Source organism: Choloepus didactylus, chromosome 1 (genome assembly GCF_015220235.1).
Source record: "Choloepus didactylus isolate mChoDid1 chromosome 1, mChoDid1.pri, whole genome shotgun sequence".
Taxonomy (NCBI): Eukaryota; Metazoa; Chordata; class Mammalia; order Pilosa; family Megalonychidae; genus Choloepus; species Choloepus didactylus.
The window spans coordinates 120697709-120717905 of NC_051307.1; the positions used below are offsets into that span (position 1 = coordinate 120697709).

The 20197-nt window shown below is 33.0% G+C and overlaps 1 protein-coding gene across 3 annotated transcripts in view; it reads right to left on the reverse strand.

Annotated features, from left to right (window-relative positions):
• Positions 1-275: 275 nt before the first annotated feature.
• ECT2 (epithelial cell transforming 2) overlaps positions 276-20197 on the reverse strand; it is a 70486-nt gene continuing 50564 nt past the window's right edge. For all 3 annotated transcript variants that reach the window (XM_037826717.1, XM_037826709.1, XM_037826701.1), the window contains 5 exons: positions 19639-19777; positions 18285-18439; positions 6337-6444; positions 5209-5355; positions 276-1489 (listed from right to left, as the gene is read on the reverse strand). In XM_037826717.1, coding sequence (XP_037682645.1) covers positions 1400-1489; positions 5209-5355; positions 6337-6444; positions 18285-18439; positions 19639-19777 — 639 coding nt within the window. In that variant the 3' untranslated portion in view covers positions 276-1399. The remainder of the gene's footprint in view (positions 1490-5208; positions 5356-6336; positions 6445-18284; positions 18440-19638; positions 19778-20197) is intronic.

A 20197-nucleotide genomic window follows, 5' to 3' on the forward strand; every position in this document is an offset into this window, starting at 1 on the left:
ATTCTGCAAAATAGATTCTAGATTAAAAACTCCTATCCCACAGATAGCCTAGTGTACAAAATATTCAAAATATTAATGAAAGAAGTAATAAGCAAATAAATAAGCAAACGGAACACAGAGAGTTCGATGCATGCTTTCATGAATGGCCTATTAAAATTTGTGTCTGAAGAAACTGTTTAACACATGAGACAGTAAATATCTCTTGGTTTTAAGTATTTATTTACAAAGTTCTTACTAATACAACTGCTTTTAAAATACAGTAATAAAGACTCATTTACTATCCTCAAAAGTGGTACATACATAGCATAAAAAAATCTACATAGTCAGTTTAACTATTAAAACAGATTATTGAAAATTGTTAAATGGCAATTAAATGTTTGCACTACTCCCTAAACAGGTAGGAAAAATGCATTTTTCAGAAAAAGTTATTTTGTATTACTGACTATAAAAAAAAAGACTATTGTGAAAGATAACATCGGAGCTTGAAAAATACTTCACAACAGCAAATAAACGTATTTCAATATTACATTTAATTGTGACAATAAGAAGTTGACCACACACATTTCTATGCATTTCACAGATTAGAAAAACTGACGGCAACTTTAGAATTATTTCATAGAGAATATAAACAATCTTTATCACAATTTTCTCATCGTCTTATCCTTCAAAATATTTTTGCTTGTGGCTAATAATTACCACAAACATTTTGTCTCTGAAACAACTATAAGTATATACCAATACTAGGTTTGTGCAAAATATACAATATTTTTAAATTTTTCTGTCCTTATCTCAATTTGTAAAAGTATTTTTAAATAATGTCCTTTAAATGTTATTCTTGTTAACAGGGGCAAAGCTTTTTAAATGCATATGCTAGATCTTGGAATAATTCGAGAAGAAAAATACTATGTGAACACAGAAGTTAAATAACTACTTCAAATATCACATGTGATACAAGGCCCCGCTATTTAATCAGGAATTTATGTAGGCTTTTATCCATTAAGTATTGTGAGATCACTTAATTTCTGTACAAATTGAGATACACAAAGATGTGTTTCCATAAATTCATTCACAGATACTATACAAATAGATTCACAGAAGTATGTGGCAACTACCAAAAAAAGTATTTACTGTATCAGGGGCACAAAGCTACTGAGGTTATGAATAACTTAAATTCTTGGTCTTTGTATTAGGAATTTGAGCCAAGAAATAAATTACATGAAACTTGATATTTTTACATGAGTAAACTTATTCTTTCAAAACGAAAATCAAATGGCATAGTTTAGTGTTACCTATCTTCTTTTCAGTTTCCACCAAGTGCTAAGGAAAAGTACCATATAAGTTAGTTTCTTGTTCACATATGAGGTGTTTGTGAGTTTCTCTAATTTCATTTTTTTAAGCTTCATATCAAATGAGTTGTAGATCTACTTAAAGTATGACTTCTTCTTTCAAAGAAAGATGGGAGGCTGACAAGGGAGGGAGATGGTATACCCTGTAAAGACAAAAAAAAATTTTATATTTTAAATTTTTCTTTAAAAAATAGTAACAGTTCAACATCATGCTCATATTTATGTTTTATAAATTACCATAATGATTAATTAAAGATACCTAAAACTTCTAAACACTTTAAATAAATTAATCAGTTTAGAATTAGGGAGTAGGGTAAGGAGAAAACATAATTAAACTACTTTAGTATTCGGAAAACCAAAAATAAATGGACAGACTAGTTAACTAGATAATAACTCAATAGGTTTCTTTGGAACAGATATATTGGCTTACTGCTAGTAGTGCTACCCCTAATTGTCTTCTGTAAGATATAAATGATTTGGTGTATTAGGTTACAAAAAGCAATTATAAATCAGTAAAACACATTTTTGAGTTCAGAAGAGAAACCTTAGTGGTCTCTTCTTAACTCTATCAAAAAACAGAAGAGGAGTGAAGTCACTTCATAGGAAATAATTTCCTCAAGTTAAAAGTTATACACTCTCAAAAGTTTTTGCACTATATGTGCAACCCATATTGTACATATAGTCAAATCTCATATTGTATATTCTCATATTACATATTACATATAGTCAATTCTCATTGCCATGAACACTGAGTTAACAACTATTGGACTATTGCTTTTAGGAGAAATACAGGGTTAGGGTTCCTGAGAGCCTCTGATCATAACATTTTCATTAACTGATCAATACGTAACCTTGTTTTACCTTATTTAATGTGTTGTTGATTCATTAACATTGTACTCACAGCCAACAGCACTACAACTCATGCCTGAAACAAAGCTAATCTAACGCAATAATATTTTCTATATTTTTTCTTTAAGGCGCATCACAGCCTTCCTGAGCTCAGGAACACTACTAGATTGCACTACAGTACTACTACGATTGGAGTCCATTTTAAACAGTGAACCACATACAAAAAGCATAAAAATGTGAAAAGTGTGGTACTAAATACACCACAAAAAGGACACTTGTTTACAGTATGAGAGTTGAAAAAAAGGCAGCAGAGGGTTGTCTTGCTTGACCTTAGGTGCACAAGGGTGACTCAAATTTCTCACTGCTCTTCACATGTACAAAAAAGTGCTGTGAGTATTGATTTGGGGATTATGAATAAATTTTAGGAAGTAGACATAGTCTCAAATATGGAATCCAAAATAATGAGGATCAACTATATACATAATTCTGCTGGATATAAAACTTGAGCAAAACAGCAATGTTTCCAATACAGTGGCTATTAAATTGCTACACTGTCTAAATTTATTGCTTCAAAGTTCAAAGTTAAGTATCATTAGAACTTTTAACAAATGAACAATAAAACAGACACAAAAGGAACAAAATCCCAGTAATGAATGGGAGTAAATTAAAATGAATTACAAAGCTACTATTTTGTTTTAATGTACATGAACGGCTAACTCTAGCTAAACTTAGAGCCAGCAAAGTAGTGGGGTATGCATTCTCATCAACAAGGAAGTAAAGAGTGTTTAAATTAAGAGTTGGGTGAGTTAAGTATTGCCATTCAAGTGATGACAAAGCTATGATTTAAATAGATTGTGTAAAAGTTTACAATTTTCCTAAGGTGAAACTTTTATGATTTGCCATATTAAAAGCATAAAAATTATCAGATTTGGATTAAAATCTACTTTTCATGACAATCATTATTATTCTTTAAAAAGATCATTTTCATAAATAAGAAAATGTCTTTTGGGACTTATTTTTTCTGGGCTTATGAGTAAATAAACTACCTTACAAAAATAATTCTCATTCATGTGCCAATAAGCAAAGAAACTATTACGTCTAAGTTGTTGTGAAAACAAAAAAATTATAAAAGCTGTAAATTCCAAAGTTACTACCCACCTAGTAAGAAATTCAGTTTAGAAGGAGTACCTTTTATTTATCACAAATACAATTTCAAATAGCTAATAAGCTCACATTATGCTTCATGAGGTTTGTTTCCATTACTGCTTGGCTTTATCTCCTAAATCTTCACAAATATCAAAGATGACTTGTACAGAACTTTTTTTGAAATTTGAAAAATTAATATTTCCATCTAGTATCTCTGAAAAACTAGCTTGGGTGGCAGAATGACGTATAGCTCGAAGCCAGGAGTTTTGAGAGCGCCTACCAGCTGAGTTTGAGCGCTGAACATAAACATGCTTAGTAAATCCAATTATATTGCTTGTGGAAAAAGAATGGGTTATCTGTTAGAACAGAAACAATCAATTGAGAAAAGGACACAAATGTCTTAAAGATATTTTAGGTACTTCTTATGTATACTATCTATATAAAAGTGACAACCCATAAATAACACAAATTAATAATCTATAAATTTTCTTAAGAATCATTTCCCTTCATTTGAAAGGCAGTAACATTAATAAGAATATAATTAATATTAATTAATTATTAATATTAATAACATTATTGTTTATAATAGTTACCACAGATGCAGTAAACAAGGAATAGTATTGGCCTTCAGAAAGTTTATAATCTAATTTTTAAAGATGAATGCTTGTCTGTATTTTGTCCATTTTAATCACTCAAATTGCTTTGCATATATTTATATATTATCACCTAAGTACAACTACTTTCATCAAAGTTAACTTTGATAAAAATACATTCATAGAGTAACTCCTTGATGTGTTAATTAAAGACATAAACTAGCCTCTAAAAAATAGTAACTACTGAGCATTAAGTGCCTTGCCTATATAAATTATATACAGTAAAAGATAACTAGCATTCACTATATTTCAGACATTGTTCCAAGTACTTTACATACACTAACTCATTTAATCCTTACAAAAAATACTTGAGACTCATTTTACAGATGGAGAAATTGAAACAGAGAGAGAGAGCTTAGTTTCGCAAAGGTATCATGGCTAGTAAATAACAGAACCAGAATTTGAACACTTTGGTTCCAAAGTCCATGCTCTTAACCACTATCCAAACTGTCTCTCAGTATATAACCATATTGCATGCACACACACACATTACTACTTTTAGTTTTTACAATAACACTATGGGGTGAGTGCTATTAATCTTTTTTCTCTCATCTGCAAAAACTGAAGACATAAGGAGAATAAGAAACTTGCCCAAGGACACACAGCTAAAAAGTCAGTCACTAGCTTTTCTTAACCTTAGTAAGATTAGGTTAATACTAATTTTACAAAGGACAGATATATCACTCATATACTTACTGATAGTAATAAATGATACAAAATGTTCGTAATATAATTAAATGTCTAATAATTCTGACACGGTTATAAATTTAAATTGTTGAGGAAATATTTAAAAATATACTCACAAATTGAGAACCCACATCATCCTCTGAAATTCCCAGCTTTGCAGAGATTACATTCTAGTCAGCACAGTAATAGCAAAAGGAATAAAAGTGGTCTCTGCTGTATTATTGGAACCAATTCATATGAAAATAATGATCACTATTTCCATTAGTAAAGTGATAGGCCAGGCTGAAACATGTTCCTTTTTTTAGAGATTTTAGAACATATATGAAATCCCAACAAAATTTTGTATCTAATAAACTACTCATTAAGTATGCCTCTAGTTCATTAACAGTGAGGTTTTCTCAGTTGCCTTTAACCGATAAAGCGGTTAGAAGTTTAGAGCCATGTCAAAAAAAGAGACATTACAAATTCCATATCAACTCCATAAATATGAATAAGTCATTTAGCCCATTTAAATCAAAGTTACTTACTGCTAATGATGATGTGCTAGACAGGCGACTCATTACATGTTTGTCACTGCTGGGAGGACTTCTTCCCTCCACTGAGCTAAGGGATGTCATAAGAGCCCTTCGTAGAGCTCTTTTTGGAGTTTTGGAAAAAGAGAATGCTCTTGTAACCTAGAGTTAAAAACACATATAATTAAACCTAGACAAATCTAATATAGCTAATAAGAAGGTTTATGCACAAACAAAGCCAAAGGCACACCAAAAGTTTTCCACAAACAGTATATGGCAGAATAAAAATCTCTTTGGTACACAGCAGTGAGAAAATGTAATACATAGTAGACTATTCTACTCCGCATTTATAGAACACTAAATGGAAGAAGGTGGGAGGAAAAACCTAGCCTGGGAGAGAAGAAACCTGGTTTCTTCTCTGATTCTGCCATAATCTAGTTATGAGATCTCAGATTACTCCAAATCTACTCTGAACCTCAATTTTTAATTTTTAATGCACGAGTGAAGGAGTTCATTTGAATTATCATTTAACATGTTTATCTACTATGGATCATACATACACATTAAGTGTTGGGGATACAAAGACAAATAAGTAGAGGGCCTCCCCTCAAAGGAAAGAACACAAAACAACAAAAAACCTTATAAATATAGCAGTAGACTAGACGGCTTCAAAATTCCCTTGGAATACTAAAATTCTAGTTCTACCTTTAAAAAGCCCTATTAGCAACATTCTTAAGTAGTCGTTAACCACCCTGACAAGGTAAATAAGGAAGTTACCTTCATGACCATTAGAAGATTGAAACGTACTTCTAGAGTCAGGAATAGACCCTAAGGTCTCCTGACTGCCTGTGTCCTTTGATGAAAAACATGAGGTGATATTTACAATGAATACACACATTTCTAGATCTAAAACACCAATAGTACATTTCTACTTAAGTATGATTCATATAAGTATCAATGTAACAAGAATGGGAAGGATAAAAATGATTATAATTGTTATGGCAAAGAATTCACTGAACTAACTCAAACTCAGAACCTAAGAACAGCTTTGGTACACAGACTAAACTGGTGTTTGTGGTATTATTATATTCTTAAAAATATATTTTAGACATATATTAAATAATAATTTCACTGAAAACTCACCTTTTTGGAAGTCTTTTTTATTGCTCTAGATGCTTTACTCAATGTACTGTCCATATCTTTTGTATTTACTTCAAAGGATTCTGGATCAGCCATGTAAATAAGATTCTCCTGTTGTAAAGTAACACCTTTTGGTTATTTCTTATTTTTCTGAAATCAAACCTTTAAGCACCTATATACATACAGTAGTATTTATGAAGGAAACTACTCAAGATTTTTGATTCACTTGACATAACTTCTACTCTGAAATCAACTAATTTAAGGACAGTGGAAAATAGGCATTCACTAAATAAATAACTCATTGCAGGCACCATGGACACCAAAGCAATTAGAAATAGGACTCAAAAGAAAATCTTACTAAAAACCTGAAAAGTAACAAATCAGAAATTTAGCAGACTTAAGTTAATGCTTAAGTATAAGTATGCTACAAAATCAATATCAAACTTTTTTATTGAGATAATATGAAATAAAGACAAACTTTTTTTTTTACTTTTACTTTTCTTCCTCAACTAACATCTAGGAGAATTTGAAATCAGGTGTTCCTAATATGTTATCCACAGATTCTAGGGTGGCAATGACAGAAATCATGAGGATAACCTCCCTGAAATTATGGACAAAATTTTGTGTGTACATGTACATAAGTGCATTTTTCTCAGGAGAGGGTTCAGGTGTTTTAGATCTAGAAATGTGTGTATTCACTGTAAATATCACCTCATGTTTTCCCCAAAGAGTCGAAGAGCTCATATTAGCCAAGAAAATTAAACTACTTCAAATTTATAAAGTTAGGCTATGAATTGACAAGGTGTCTAACCACTCTAGCACTGTAAGACTATCTTCTAGCACTGTCATTCGATGGCCAAAGGGAATTTTATACAACCCAGAGAAAGTTGTGTTTTTAAAATTTTCTCATCTGCCAAATGTGAAAAATACCTTGTGTACCTAACCCATACTAATCATAAGAACAAAATAAGATAATACACAAAAGTACTTTGAAATGAAATGTTAAGCCTCTTTATAAACACAAAGTGTTGAATACTATACTCTATAGGCATTATAAATGCCTACTTTAGCTCTTCACCACCAATACTTACATAGACAGCCTCAGTTTTACTAAAGGTTGTCTAATTTTTCCATTAGAACAACCAAATCCACCTTGCTTGTTGCAGACCCTCTTTCCACTTGATATATCTGCTAGATGACTCTTAGTTCTTTATTCTAATCCCAATCAGGTAACGCACTGTTAATTGCCAGTATTTTCTTTTAAATAATGTTTCTAATTTTTGATTTTAAAAATCACATCCCATTGTAAAAATTTTATAAAATACAAATTATAAAATAAAATCACTCATAACGATAATAGCCAGTTTCTATTTACATTTGGTATATTTCTTACAGATATTTTCCTGCATAAACTGGGTTTATTTAAAAGCAAAATTGGAGTAATAATATTCAGTTTTATACCTTATGTTTTCCAATTAGCAGTATACTGTAAGTATTCTCTTCACATCATAAATACTCAAAGGGATTACTCAATGAAGAACTGATGAAAGTCTCTTATGATTATGCCATAATTAGTTTTATCATTCTACTGCTTTTGAACATTTAAAGTGCTTTCAATTTCTTTCTGTTAATAAATAAACTGAGAGGAAACTGACTTAAGGCATGACAGAGTGAAGAGCTCCACTGACCCAATCATTCCCCAATGAAAATGGTGAAAAATATTTTTTAAAAAGCACTTAAAACATCTGGAATTGACTCTAAGAGAAAATGGCAAATGAAAAAAACATCTATTCAAGAAAATCTACCAAAAAAAAATCAGTAGGAAAGGCAGATTGTGGTATTTGGACCAAGATGACTCCCTCTATCCCCTTTCCTGGCTGAGAGAAGCAAAGACTTCATTCCAGACTTCTGCAGCCAAGAAAACAGAGCTCCTTCTCCCCTAAGCTCCCAATCAGAGGGCTTTCTTCCTCGGAAGAGGAGAATGTCAGTGTTTCTCATTATGAGGGCAGTTGCCTGAGCCTAGCTGCCTAATGATGAGCTTAAGTCTCAGGCAAATGCAATTGAGAGGTAGAGCCTCCCTTGGGCATGGCAATGTGAGAATATAGGGACCCCTAACAGCCCTTTCCCCCAGCTCATGAAGCAGTGGTTCCACGAGAAGCAATACTCAATTACTACAGAGCTTCTATTTGGGGTGATGGAAACATTTTGATAATGGATGGAGGTAACAGTAGTACATGTATTTACACCAATGATCTGTGTACCTGAAAGTGGATAAAATAATGAATTTTAGGTTGTATAGCTTAACAGAATAGAACTTTGTAACACAGAATGATTTCTAATGTAAACTATCGACTATACTTAATAATAATTATGATAATGTTTTATCAGTTATAACAAAGGCACCACACTAATACAAAATGTTAATAGGGAAAACTGACTGTGTGGAGGTATAATGTAGGAACTCCACACTTCTGCATGATTCTTCTGTAAACCTACAACTACTCTAATAATTAAAAAAAAAAAAAAAAGGAATGAAGTACTAATACATGCCACAACATGCATGAAGCTTGAAAACACTGTACTAAGTGACAGTGCCAGTCACTAAAGACCACAGATGTTATGACTCCATTCATAAGAAAGTCCAAAATAAGGAAACATAGGGACATAAAGTAAAGTAGCAGTTTTTATGGTTGTGGTTTGGGGTAGGAGGGGGAAATACTAGGGTGTGATAGCTAAAGGGTATGGGGTTTCTTTTTAAGGTGATGAATCAATTGACTGTGACGATGGCTGCACAAATCTGTGAATAGGATGAAACCCAGTGAATTATGCACTTTGAGAAAATTGTATGCTGTGTAAATTACATCTAAGTAAAGCTGTTAAAAAAAGAACCTAAAATATATTCCCTTATATATAAAAATATTAAACCACATGTTCTTATTTCCTAAGATAGAACACTAAAAGTAGGAAGGAAAAAAAGTATAACAATTTTAAAGCTATTGATGGATAATGGCTTTCCAAAAAGGATGTCCTATTTCAATCTACACTGTCACTGGAAGCACAGGAAATGCTCTATCTTACCTCGTCAGCTTCTGATAGTCTCCTTAAAAAAAAAAAAAAATGTACTTTGGTCTGCAACAAATAACATATTACTCTTTTATTCTGTGTTGCTTTAAATTACTAGTGAGGTAATTTTTTTCACATTTTCTGGCCCTTAATGCACTTTTGTTGAATAAGAATTATCTACTTATATATTTTGCCTGCTTTTCTATTGGAATACTAGTGTTTTTCTTCTTGAATTATGAAAAAAGCTTTTAATTAAAGAATATAATTGGAAAAATTTGCTGTCAATATGTTCTCAATTATTTTGCCTCATTTTATCTTCCTTTATATTTTAATATAATTTCTCTGATAAAATCTATATATTTAAAAAAATTTTTTCTATGTTTAGAAAATACTTCCCTACTCACAGATCCAAATTGACAATCTACATATTCTTATGGGATTTTTAAATAGCTTCACATTTCCACATTTAACTCTTGAATTTACCCATTATTATGGAGATATAAGGTTATAATCTACATGTATTTTTCTCTAAGTATTTAACTAATTGTTTTAGCACCATGCATTAGCAGTCTCATTAAACTGTTATGGTTCTATATTTATCATACAATAAATTCTTATTTTAAGGCCATCTATCCCATAGATTCTTTTAAGTTGTTGAATCAGTGCACTGAAGAGTATAATTTTTAAGGTACAATTTATATCTAAAGGAAGTATTATTTTCTAAAGTTTTTTAGATATTGTGTTTTTTCTTTAAAAATCATCTTTGGAATCATTCTGTCAATTTTCAAAGTTCTGTATAGCATTTTATAGAGACTGAAATAAACTTTTGAGTTAAATACAAATTGACATCTTTGTGCTAGTCAGAGTTCTACTTCAGGAACATCACAGGCCTCTCAGTAAAGTGTTGCAGTTTTCTTAAAATGTTTTCATATATCTCTTTTAAGGTTATTCCTAAGTATTTAATGCCCAATTTATTGGAAAACTGGTCTTCATTTCTTACACCTTCTAACTAGTTTTTGCCAGCACAGGGGGAAAATATTGATGTGTATGTAATTGTATTTTATTTGGCTACTTTACCAACTCTATTTTAAATATCTATTTTCAATTGGTTCTCCTCATTTATCTAGACAATCATTTACAAAATAACTCTGAATAATTAACATCTCTTCCCAGTCCTCATGAAACAAAGAAGGCAGGGCTATCATTCAAGCTCTGCCTATCTTTGAATCTTCCTGCCTGCTTAACCATATACACCTACAAGATTTTTTTGCATTATGAAGATTTCTTACATTCTACAGTGGAAGGATCACATTTTCTACATCGCTGTACATGACATCATAAACTAAGTATATCTGTGACATGAATTTTTTTAACTTAATTCTAAAAACAGTTGCTTAATCAACAACTATTGAAAACCTACTGTTGGACAGGAATTTTTTTAAGTTCCTAAAATAGAGCAGCAAATTCAGAAAAAGAATGTTTGACAAGTTTAAAAAATGTTTTCCTTCATTATGCTTTGTTTTTAAACTACAACGTAGTTTAACAATGCTCATTCTGAGGTAGTCAATTTATGACATTTTAAAAATGTGAAAGCTGAGAAATCCGATAGAATCAGTTGAAAAACGATTAGAAACAAGAATTAAGATTCACCTATATATAAAACAACTTAGAAACAGAAAATACAACAGACAAAACATCCCATTTATGATAGCATGATAAAAAGAAAATTACCTAGGAATAAATCTAATAAGAAATTCACAATTTTAAAGAAAACTTCATATCTATGCTTATATTTCTGGAGATACATAAAAAAGCATAAAAAATGGTGCCCCTGTGAACCTGGGAAGAGAAGTTAATGGGAGAAGCATGAAAGACATTTATTTTATTGTAGTATACTTTTATCTTTGTTCGTTTGTTTCCTATGTACAAATATTTTTTCTATTAAAAATACGGGATAGGATGGAAGAAGATGGCAGCATAGAGAGGGGTAGAAGTTAATTAGTACCCCCAAAGCAATTAATAAACACAAGGAACAACTAGTAAAGGATCTGGAATAACTGCTGGGGGACAACCATGACTGTCCACACATCATGCACCAACTGGATTGGGAGGAATGCCTAAGATCGCAGCGTGGAATCTGTGAGTAGAAACTGTAGACCCGAGCCAGGAGCCCCTTGTGCTGCACACCCCCCACCCGACGGCAGTCCTAACTTCAAAGCCTCGTTGTGATAGACAGCAGAATTGTCTGAACAAGTGAATATAGCTGAGTCCAGCTCCAACTCAGGTTTTAATTAACAAATGTGGATTGCCCAATGTAAGCTGCAAATCCCCAACAAGCAGACAGAGGCTTTGCGTGATGACTGACCTTGAAGAGCCAGGGGACTTCTCTTTCCCAGGGGGAGAAGCCCAGAGGATAGTGTGCTATCTCTGGCTGATGGGTGAAACTGGGGGCCATGGACTGACCTGAAAGGGGGTTTTCTGTCCCTTTTTCTCTCTCTCAACCTGAGTGGCTCAGTGGAGAATGCCTCAGCCATTTTCAGTTCGCAGCACTCAGACTAAGACAAGGGTGGAGATAGCAGAGTCAGAGAGACAAAGAACCTATTTAAATGCAAAGGAAAACTCCCTGGGGGGGGTGCATCTTCCCTAAGAGGAAAGAGGTGGTGCCCAGCTCTACTACCAGCCTTCCATTCAGAACCAAACCCCAGGGCTTGGGGGAAAACAATCAAACCAGAAACAACTTAAGCTGAAAATTAAAGGGGCCACACCTCCTTACACCAGTTGGAGGCAACAAGATGACAGGTACCACCTGCTGGGAAGGTTAGGAAAAGCACAGTGACTTGAGGCATCACAGGTTGTGTCAATCTTCTAAGACATAGCCTCAGGGAAATCTGGTGCTGAATATTTACTCCTTCTGGGACCTGAACCTGTTCTGGTCTGGGAAAATCTGATTAGGGTAACCAAGGAAACCAGATGCCTAGACAACAGAAAACTACAACCTACACTAAGAAAAATGAAGGTATGGCCCAGTCAAAGGAACAAACTTACACTTCAACTGAGATACAATAATTGAAACAACTAATGCTAGATCAATTCAAAAAGTTTAAGGAACATATGGCAAAGGAAATGAAGTGTATAATGAAAACGCTGGGCGTACGTAAGACAGAAATTGAAAGTTCAAAAAAACTGGCAGAATCTACGGAAATGAAAGGCACAACACAAGAGATGAAAGACACAATGGAGACATACAACATCAGATCTCAAGACTCAGAAGAAAGTATTCAGGAACTAGAGAACAAGACACCTGAAATCCTACACACAAAAGAATAGATAGGGAAAAGAATTGAAATGAATGACAACATGAAACGCTATAATGTACGTGTCAGGGTGTCTCAGAAGGAGAAGAGAAAGGAAAAGGGGCAGAAGCAATAGAGGAAATAATCAACGAAAATTTCCCATCTCTTATGAAAGACATAAAGTTACAGATCCAAGAAGCGCAGCGTGCCCCAAGCAGAATAGATGTGAATAGGCATACGCCAAGACACTTAGTAATCAGATTATCAAATGTCAAAGACAAAGACAGAATCCTGAAAGCAGCAAGAGAAAAGCAATCCATCACATACAACAGAAGCTTGATAAAACTATGCGCAGATTTCTCAGCAGAAACCATGGAGACAAGAAAGAAGTGGTGTGATGTATTTAAGATGCTGAAAGAGAAAAACCACTAACCAAAAATCCTATATCTGGCAACACTGTCCTTCAAATATGATGGAGAGTTTAGAATATTCTCTGCCAAACAGACAATGACAGAATTTGTGAACAAGATACCTGTTCTACAGGAAATACTAAAGGGAACACTACAGATAGATAGGAAAAGACAGGAGTGAGAGGTTTGGAACACAATTTTGGGTGATGGGCAGCACAGCAATGTAAGTACGATGAACAAAGATGACTGTGAGTCTGGTTGAAAGAGGAAGGTTAGGAAAGATAAAACTGGGACTGTATAACTCAGTGAAACGTAGAGGGCTCAACAAATGTGATAAAATGTACAAACTTTTTTTTCATGAGGGAGAACAAATGAATGTCAACATTGCAAGGTGTTAAAAATAGAGAGGTATTGGGGGAAAATACAATCAATGCAAACTAGAGACTATAATTAACAGAAACATTGTATTATGCTTCCTTTATTGTAACAAAGGCAATAAACCAAAGCTAAATGCATATAGGAGGGGGACATAAGGGAGGGATATGGGACTCTTGGCATTGGTAATGCTGTCTAACTCTTTATTCTACTTTAGTTTAATGCTATCTTTCCTTTTGTTGCTTCTCAGCTGTCATTTTTTTTCTCTCTTTCTTTTTTCTTTTTCTTTTGTCTCTCTACCTTCTTTGACTCTTTCTCCTGCTTCTTGGAAGAAATGGAGATGTCCTTATATAGATAGTGGTGATGGTCGTGAATACATAAATACATGACTATACAGGGAACCATCAATTATTTACTTAGGAAGGAAGATCTGATGTGCGAACAAAACTGTCTTAAAAAATGGGTTGATGAAGAAACCTTGAGGGCACTATATAGAGTGAAATGACAGACGCATAAGGACAAATATTGCAGGGTCTCACTGATATGAATTAATTATAATATGTAAACTCATAGACATAAAATATAAGTTACCAGGATATAGAACGAGGGTAAAGAATGGGGAGTGGATGCTTATCATGAGCAGAATGTTCAACTAGGGTGAACTTAATGTTTAGAAATGGACAGAGATGACGGTAAGCATGTTGTGAGAATAACTAACAATGCTGAATGGTGCGTGAATGTGGTAGAAGCTCAGAGTCACGTATTTCACCAGAAGGAAAGTTGGAGGTTAAAAGATGGGAATGTATAAAACAGTGAACCTTGTGGTGGGCAATGTCTGCGAAATATCAGAAATCTCTTTCATGAACCAGAACAAATGTATGACACTATAACTAGAAGTTAATAATAGAGGGGCATATAGGGAAAAAAATATACCTATTGCAAACTATATACTAAAGTTAGTAGCATTTTAACATTCTTTCATCAACAGTAACAAATGTACTATACCAATACTGTGAGTAAACAATGGAGGGAGGATTGTTAGGGCTACGGGAGGATTTGAGTTTCCTTTTCTTGTCTTTATTTCTTTTCCGGAGTAATGAAAATGTTCTAAAAATTGAAAAAAAATTAATTGTGATGGATGCACAGCTGTATGATGGTACTGGGGGCAACTGATTGTACACTTTGGATCTTTGAATAACTGTATGGTATGTGAACAATCTCAATAAAAAAAATTGGGATAAAAATCAAAGCATGAAAATAAAACTAACATTGGCAACTTTAATTCACTCCTTGATAAAATGTTAAATGCAAAATGTATCAATGCATACATAATAAAACAACTTCAAATATGTTTAATTTTGGTGAAATGCCCTTTAAACTGCACATCTGAGAAATTTACGTTCCTTATCATTTGCTAATAAAGAGAAGAGCTTATCAGTTTTTCCTACTGTTATCTTAACTATTACTAGGCATATAATAACCATTTTGAGTTGAAAAAGAATAGTCTTTCAGGCTTTCTCTCAGAGAATAAATAAACTGCTTCTGATTTGAAAAAACAGACAGATATGAGGGAGGTCTTTTACATTCCTAGAAGGCTCTGGGTACAAAATGACTAGTAGCTGAGAGGACAATATAGCTGCTTGCTAAGGTTTGACGAAGTACTTTCTTTAGTTCTCTTTGCATAGAAGAAGGTAAACAGGGCAAATCAGTAACACAGGTACGAACAGGGGAAACTTATCTTCGGTATTCCTAGCTTTCTTTCTATTACTCTTTCTCATTGATAGTTTCTATCCTCTCTTCCAAAAAACTTTATTTTTAATCTACTCCTCCAAATATCTAAAATAAAACTGAAATTTATATCTTAACTAAAAGTAATTTTTAATAACATAATAATATAATTCTACAAACATTTTATGAAAGACTTATTCAAAGAATTTCAAGCATTAAAGGGACAGGAGTTCTTCAATCAGCCCCCAAATCACACATACCTAAGAGTAGGTCTGAAGACAAACCTGCTGAGTGTTTGAACTATTTAGGGCAGTATAAGATTAGAAAGTAGTATTCCATCTGTCCCATAGAAATACATAACATTATTTCTTGGAGAAAATGAGCCTCAGCTACAGATTTTAGAGGTCTAAACATGGGTGTAAATTCAGAGGGAATATTCTAGCATTTCTGACATCTTAAGTCAGTAAGTCCATCTCCATATGCTTTATCAGCCACTTTTCCTCTCCCGTTTTTCCTAACCCTTGACCTCCAACACTAGTCCCCCAACTCCCAGATGCTAAAGAAAATGTATTATCATTGTGCCCCCCACCCAGCCAGCCTCAGTCATTTTCTCAAACTCTGTAATCGTGATTATATCTCAGAGTTTCTGTTGCCTCAAGCCTTCCACTTACTTATTAATGACTTATTATATATGCCCAATAATAAGCAAAATAATAAGTTAAAATATAATTTTAAACACAAGTCATAATAACTTTATCATAAATATTATTGGCACAAACTCATATATGTTCCATTTTCAGTCTAATCATATAGTTGGAAATTCTACTTAAAACTTTAAAATCCTAGAATGAATACTGCTACTAATAAATAGCCATGGTGATTTGCCCAAAATGTAGGATATTATTTTTTAAAGAAACACAAAAAATTAGTGGTAAAGGTACTGAATTATAACATAGGGCATTTAATTATCAAGTTACTTCTAAACTGTCCAAATGGTGGGATGGGGGAAATGGGGTACATTGCTTAAATTCACTCATTATTAGAGGTCAGAAATAATGGTTTCAGCAGAGCTAACCATCTGAATCTCAGGCGAGACAGGAATCTTAGGGTATGAACCATGCTAAAAGCATCAAGGTTACATGGTGGCAAGAAGCTGAAAATAATATCCAAGTCTTCTGAAAGAGCAAAACTTTAACAAACTTTTTATCTTTAAATTCTGAAATAACAGAATATGGAACAATTAATCCATGGGAAGAAAAACTATCAAGGGGGTTTAACCAAGAATAAAGATACCTGGATTCAGTTTCAGCTCTATACTAATCAATGTTCTTGGCCTTGGTTTCACATGTAAAATAATGAAATTAATTTGTTTTCTTTAAGCTCTAAACTTGTAAGTCTTAAATCATTTACAAATAAGGGATAGTATAGAATAAACTAATTGTGCCTTTTTTACTCTTCTAATTAAGTAAGCTCCAATTATTTAGAGCACCAAGAAATGTATCAGGACAAAAACTACTGAATCAAAGGATCAGAGATTTCTGTATATATTTTTTACAGTTCTTTACATATATGTTTAGAAACATTTTGTCTTCAACATGGCAAAACATTCTAAAATAAAAAGTCACTGAACCAGGGTTTATTTTTTAACTTACTATGTGAATTTTAAATGCATAAAAGGGCCCAACTTAAGTCACTGAATATCTGAACATATTCCTTAAGAACAAAATTTCAACAACTTGAAAGAAATTTGTGGTTTAAGGCAGTATATATCAGAACATTGCTAAATGTTTGCTGCCATCTTGTGGCTAATAATTTAACATATTTTACTTTATTAAATTTTTCCATTAGTTGTTTATATTTCAGTTCTAGGATTATTAGCCATCTTGCAGGTAGATTTCATTCTAAGGAAAATTTTCCATAACTGTTTTCATTTCAGTATTAAGGTTATAAATTTGGAAAGGATTGCAGGATTAACTTCTACAATAGGTAGTCACAGTACAGATTGTAAGGAAGCACATTTTATATGGATCCTAGAAGTGTGAAAAAATTCTTCCTTATAATGAACAGGTTTGTACACTTTATAACAAAAGCTGTCTCCATCATTCATCTAGCAGTATTCTATTGTATGCACTAGCATTATATTTCCTGTGTGAATTTTTATAACAATATATTCTTGACCCAGAGAAATTTAATAAAACAAACAAACCAAAAGCCTCTAAATTGTTCTAAATATTTAGGGGGGTTTAATCAAACATTATCTACTTTTAAAACAAGATAATTATACCTCAGTGTCCTTCAAGATTAGACTATGACAATGATAAAATGTTTTATTCCCACAGGAATGTCCAAGGCAACTTCAGTTACAGTACTATTGTATAGAAAAAGGTTATCTATTATATCAATACATTGTCTCCAACCTAAGTCATTTGTACAGAGTAAGGGGTCTATTATCTATGTATCACATGTCTCTCTCCCATCTTTGGGGATTCAGAAATCAAATTTCCCTTTAGGAGATCTATGTTTTTGCCAAGATCTACCACAAGCTACCTGATTTTTTGGCCAGTCATTTAATTTCAATATTTTGATTTTCTCATCTATCCTCACTTTAATCTCTATTGTATAAAGATTACTAAATATTCATGATAGCAGGTTGAAGTGAGAAAAATGGATTCTCTGATAGGAAAAGAAACTTGCTACAACCCATCTATTACTTTCAGTAAGATAAAAGAACAACAGAACAAAATACCCTCTGATTTAATAACTAGTCATGTCTAAGAGCACCAAGAAAAATCACAGGGTACATTGTAACAAGTCCCAAGAGATTCACTAAACCAGTCATGGAGCCTAGCTATCAGAGTATGAGGGCCTGTCTGTAAGTCAGGAACTCAAAGACATGTTTCATATGCCTATAATTTTTAAACTTCTCCAGAGGAACTTACGAGACCAGATTCGATGAATACATACAAAACCAAACCCTCCCAAATTCATAAAGAACAAGTCATGAGAAATGTAAAGGTTTAGTCTCAATGTACTGCCATGGTGGTTCACCCTTCCTTGCAATACTGGTTTAATAAGAACTTACAGCATCTGCTTTACAAATGGTGTTCGCTACGTGTCGACAAAGCATCTTTAGCCAGTTTTCTTTTGGGAGTTCCTCTGATGTCATCTGGAAACTGAGCAGCACATTTGCCTGCTCTGTTGGTGGTCTCACAAGCAAGGCAAAAGCATTATGGCAATCTAGGGTCCCAGAATAAACGTAAACATTATTTCTATTTAATAATGTCCCAAGCAGCTCTGACTCCTTGTAAAATAATAGATTTGTGCATATTTACTTCCCTCAGAACAACATAATTCCAATGAAATTACCTCTTTTCTGTAAACTGCCCCCCTGCCCTGCCCAAATTTTCAATTAGACAAAGAACTTCAACATACTAAGATGAAGCATTGAGAAGAGTTATAAGTCAGTACCATGGTAAGAAATCAACAATAACTTAATGACATTAAATGCATGACATTTAATATTTTCTACAATAGTGTTCAAGTAACAAAAACAATTAGATTTAATCATTTCTTTTAGAATTGAAGAATATAATCTTTTAATTAAATTGGTGTTATAGGAATAATTCAATAACTTAAACAACTTTAAGTTCAAAGAAATAAGATATCTGAAGATTAACATTCTGTGATAAAATGTTTTGTGAATAAGATGCTAAACCATAACCTCTTTTAACAATAAAGTCTTCAATACTAAAATCCAAAAAAGTGGAACTGTTTTAAATAAACCACTATATAACCCCTTTAAAACTCCAGAATTTATTTGATAACCAAGAGAAAAGTAATATAGATTGCTGTTCAAATTTTCTTTGAGAATTATTTTTCATGAATTCAAAGTATTCCATCATTAGAGGATGAGATCAGTAACACTATCAACATTGACAGGAAAAGGTTTCCTTAATGCACATTTGACCCTATGTCAAGTCTATCATAGTTACTTTACATCTATTTGTTTCATATACACCTAGTTCTGGTCTACATTCTAAATGTATCCCTAAAAATGCAGTAACTGGTGTTAAACAGAGGAGGTATAAGATGATTGGCAATTTCTTTTGACTTCTGAAGAAATAAAATTAAGTTTTGGAGTGGAAATAGGCTAGGGCATTATTTTGCCATGTAACTATTTAAAAACTCTTTGTCCCTTAAGGGATGAAGATATACAAATTGACACAGCACTTTCATTTGAAAAATGAAAAATCAAGTCAGCTCCTAGAGATGGGAGCTGGGATGGAGGTACAAGAACAATGACTTTATCAGAACTGACAACATATTTAAAGATGATTTATCAGTTAGGGGGGAGAAAACAACATAAGGGAGTGAATCAAACCTACAGTGAATATAAACTATTTTTATTTAACCAATAGTTTCTTCAATGAACATACCTTCTGTCTCTCTTATGTTCAGCACCTTCTTAATTTGAGAAAGAGGCATTAGATGAATATGCTTAAGAGAAGCTGGAGGTCGGGTCTGGCCGTGAGGACTCCTAAAAGTGCCAATAACCTTGTGTCGTTTCCTTGCTATCTGATTATAGAAGAAAACAAGTCATTGTCAGCAATATTATTAAGAACAAAGATCAAATTCTTTAAAATAATCATATAAATCCCTACGCAGCTCATTTTGACTATTAGTGATTCCAGATCTATTGCGTGATAAGCAGAATTACTATGTGATAAAATCAAATGTATAACTGTGTGGTAGATACTTTCATGTTTATATGAGAAGTTCAAGCCTCAGGAAACTGACCAAGGGATAGTGTATGTGTATAAAAGGTCCTTCCTAGAGGTATGAAAGAGAGAGGCTTGGCAAGAAGCAATAGGATCAAAGGACTGGGAAATCGTCAATAAAAGGCCCTGAGTTCAAAAGAAAGGGAGTAGTTGCTCTGGAATCTCTCTCTTGGGTTCCAAAGATAATTATCTCAGTGTAAAAACAGAATTTACAATG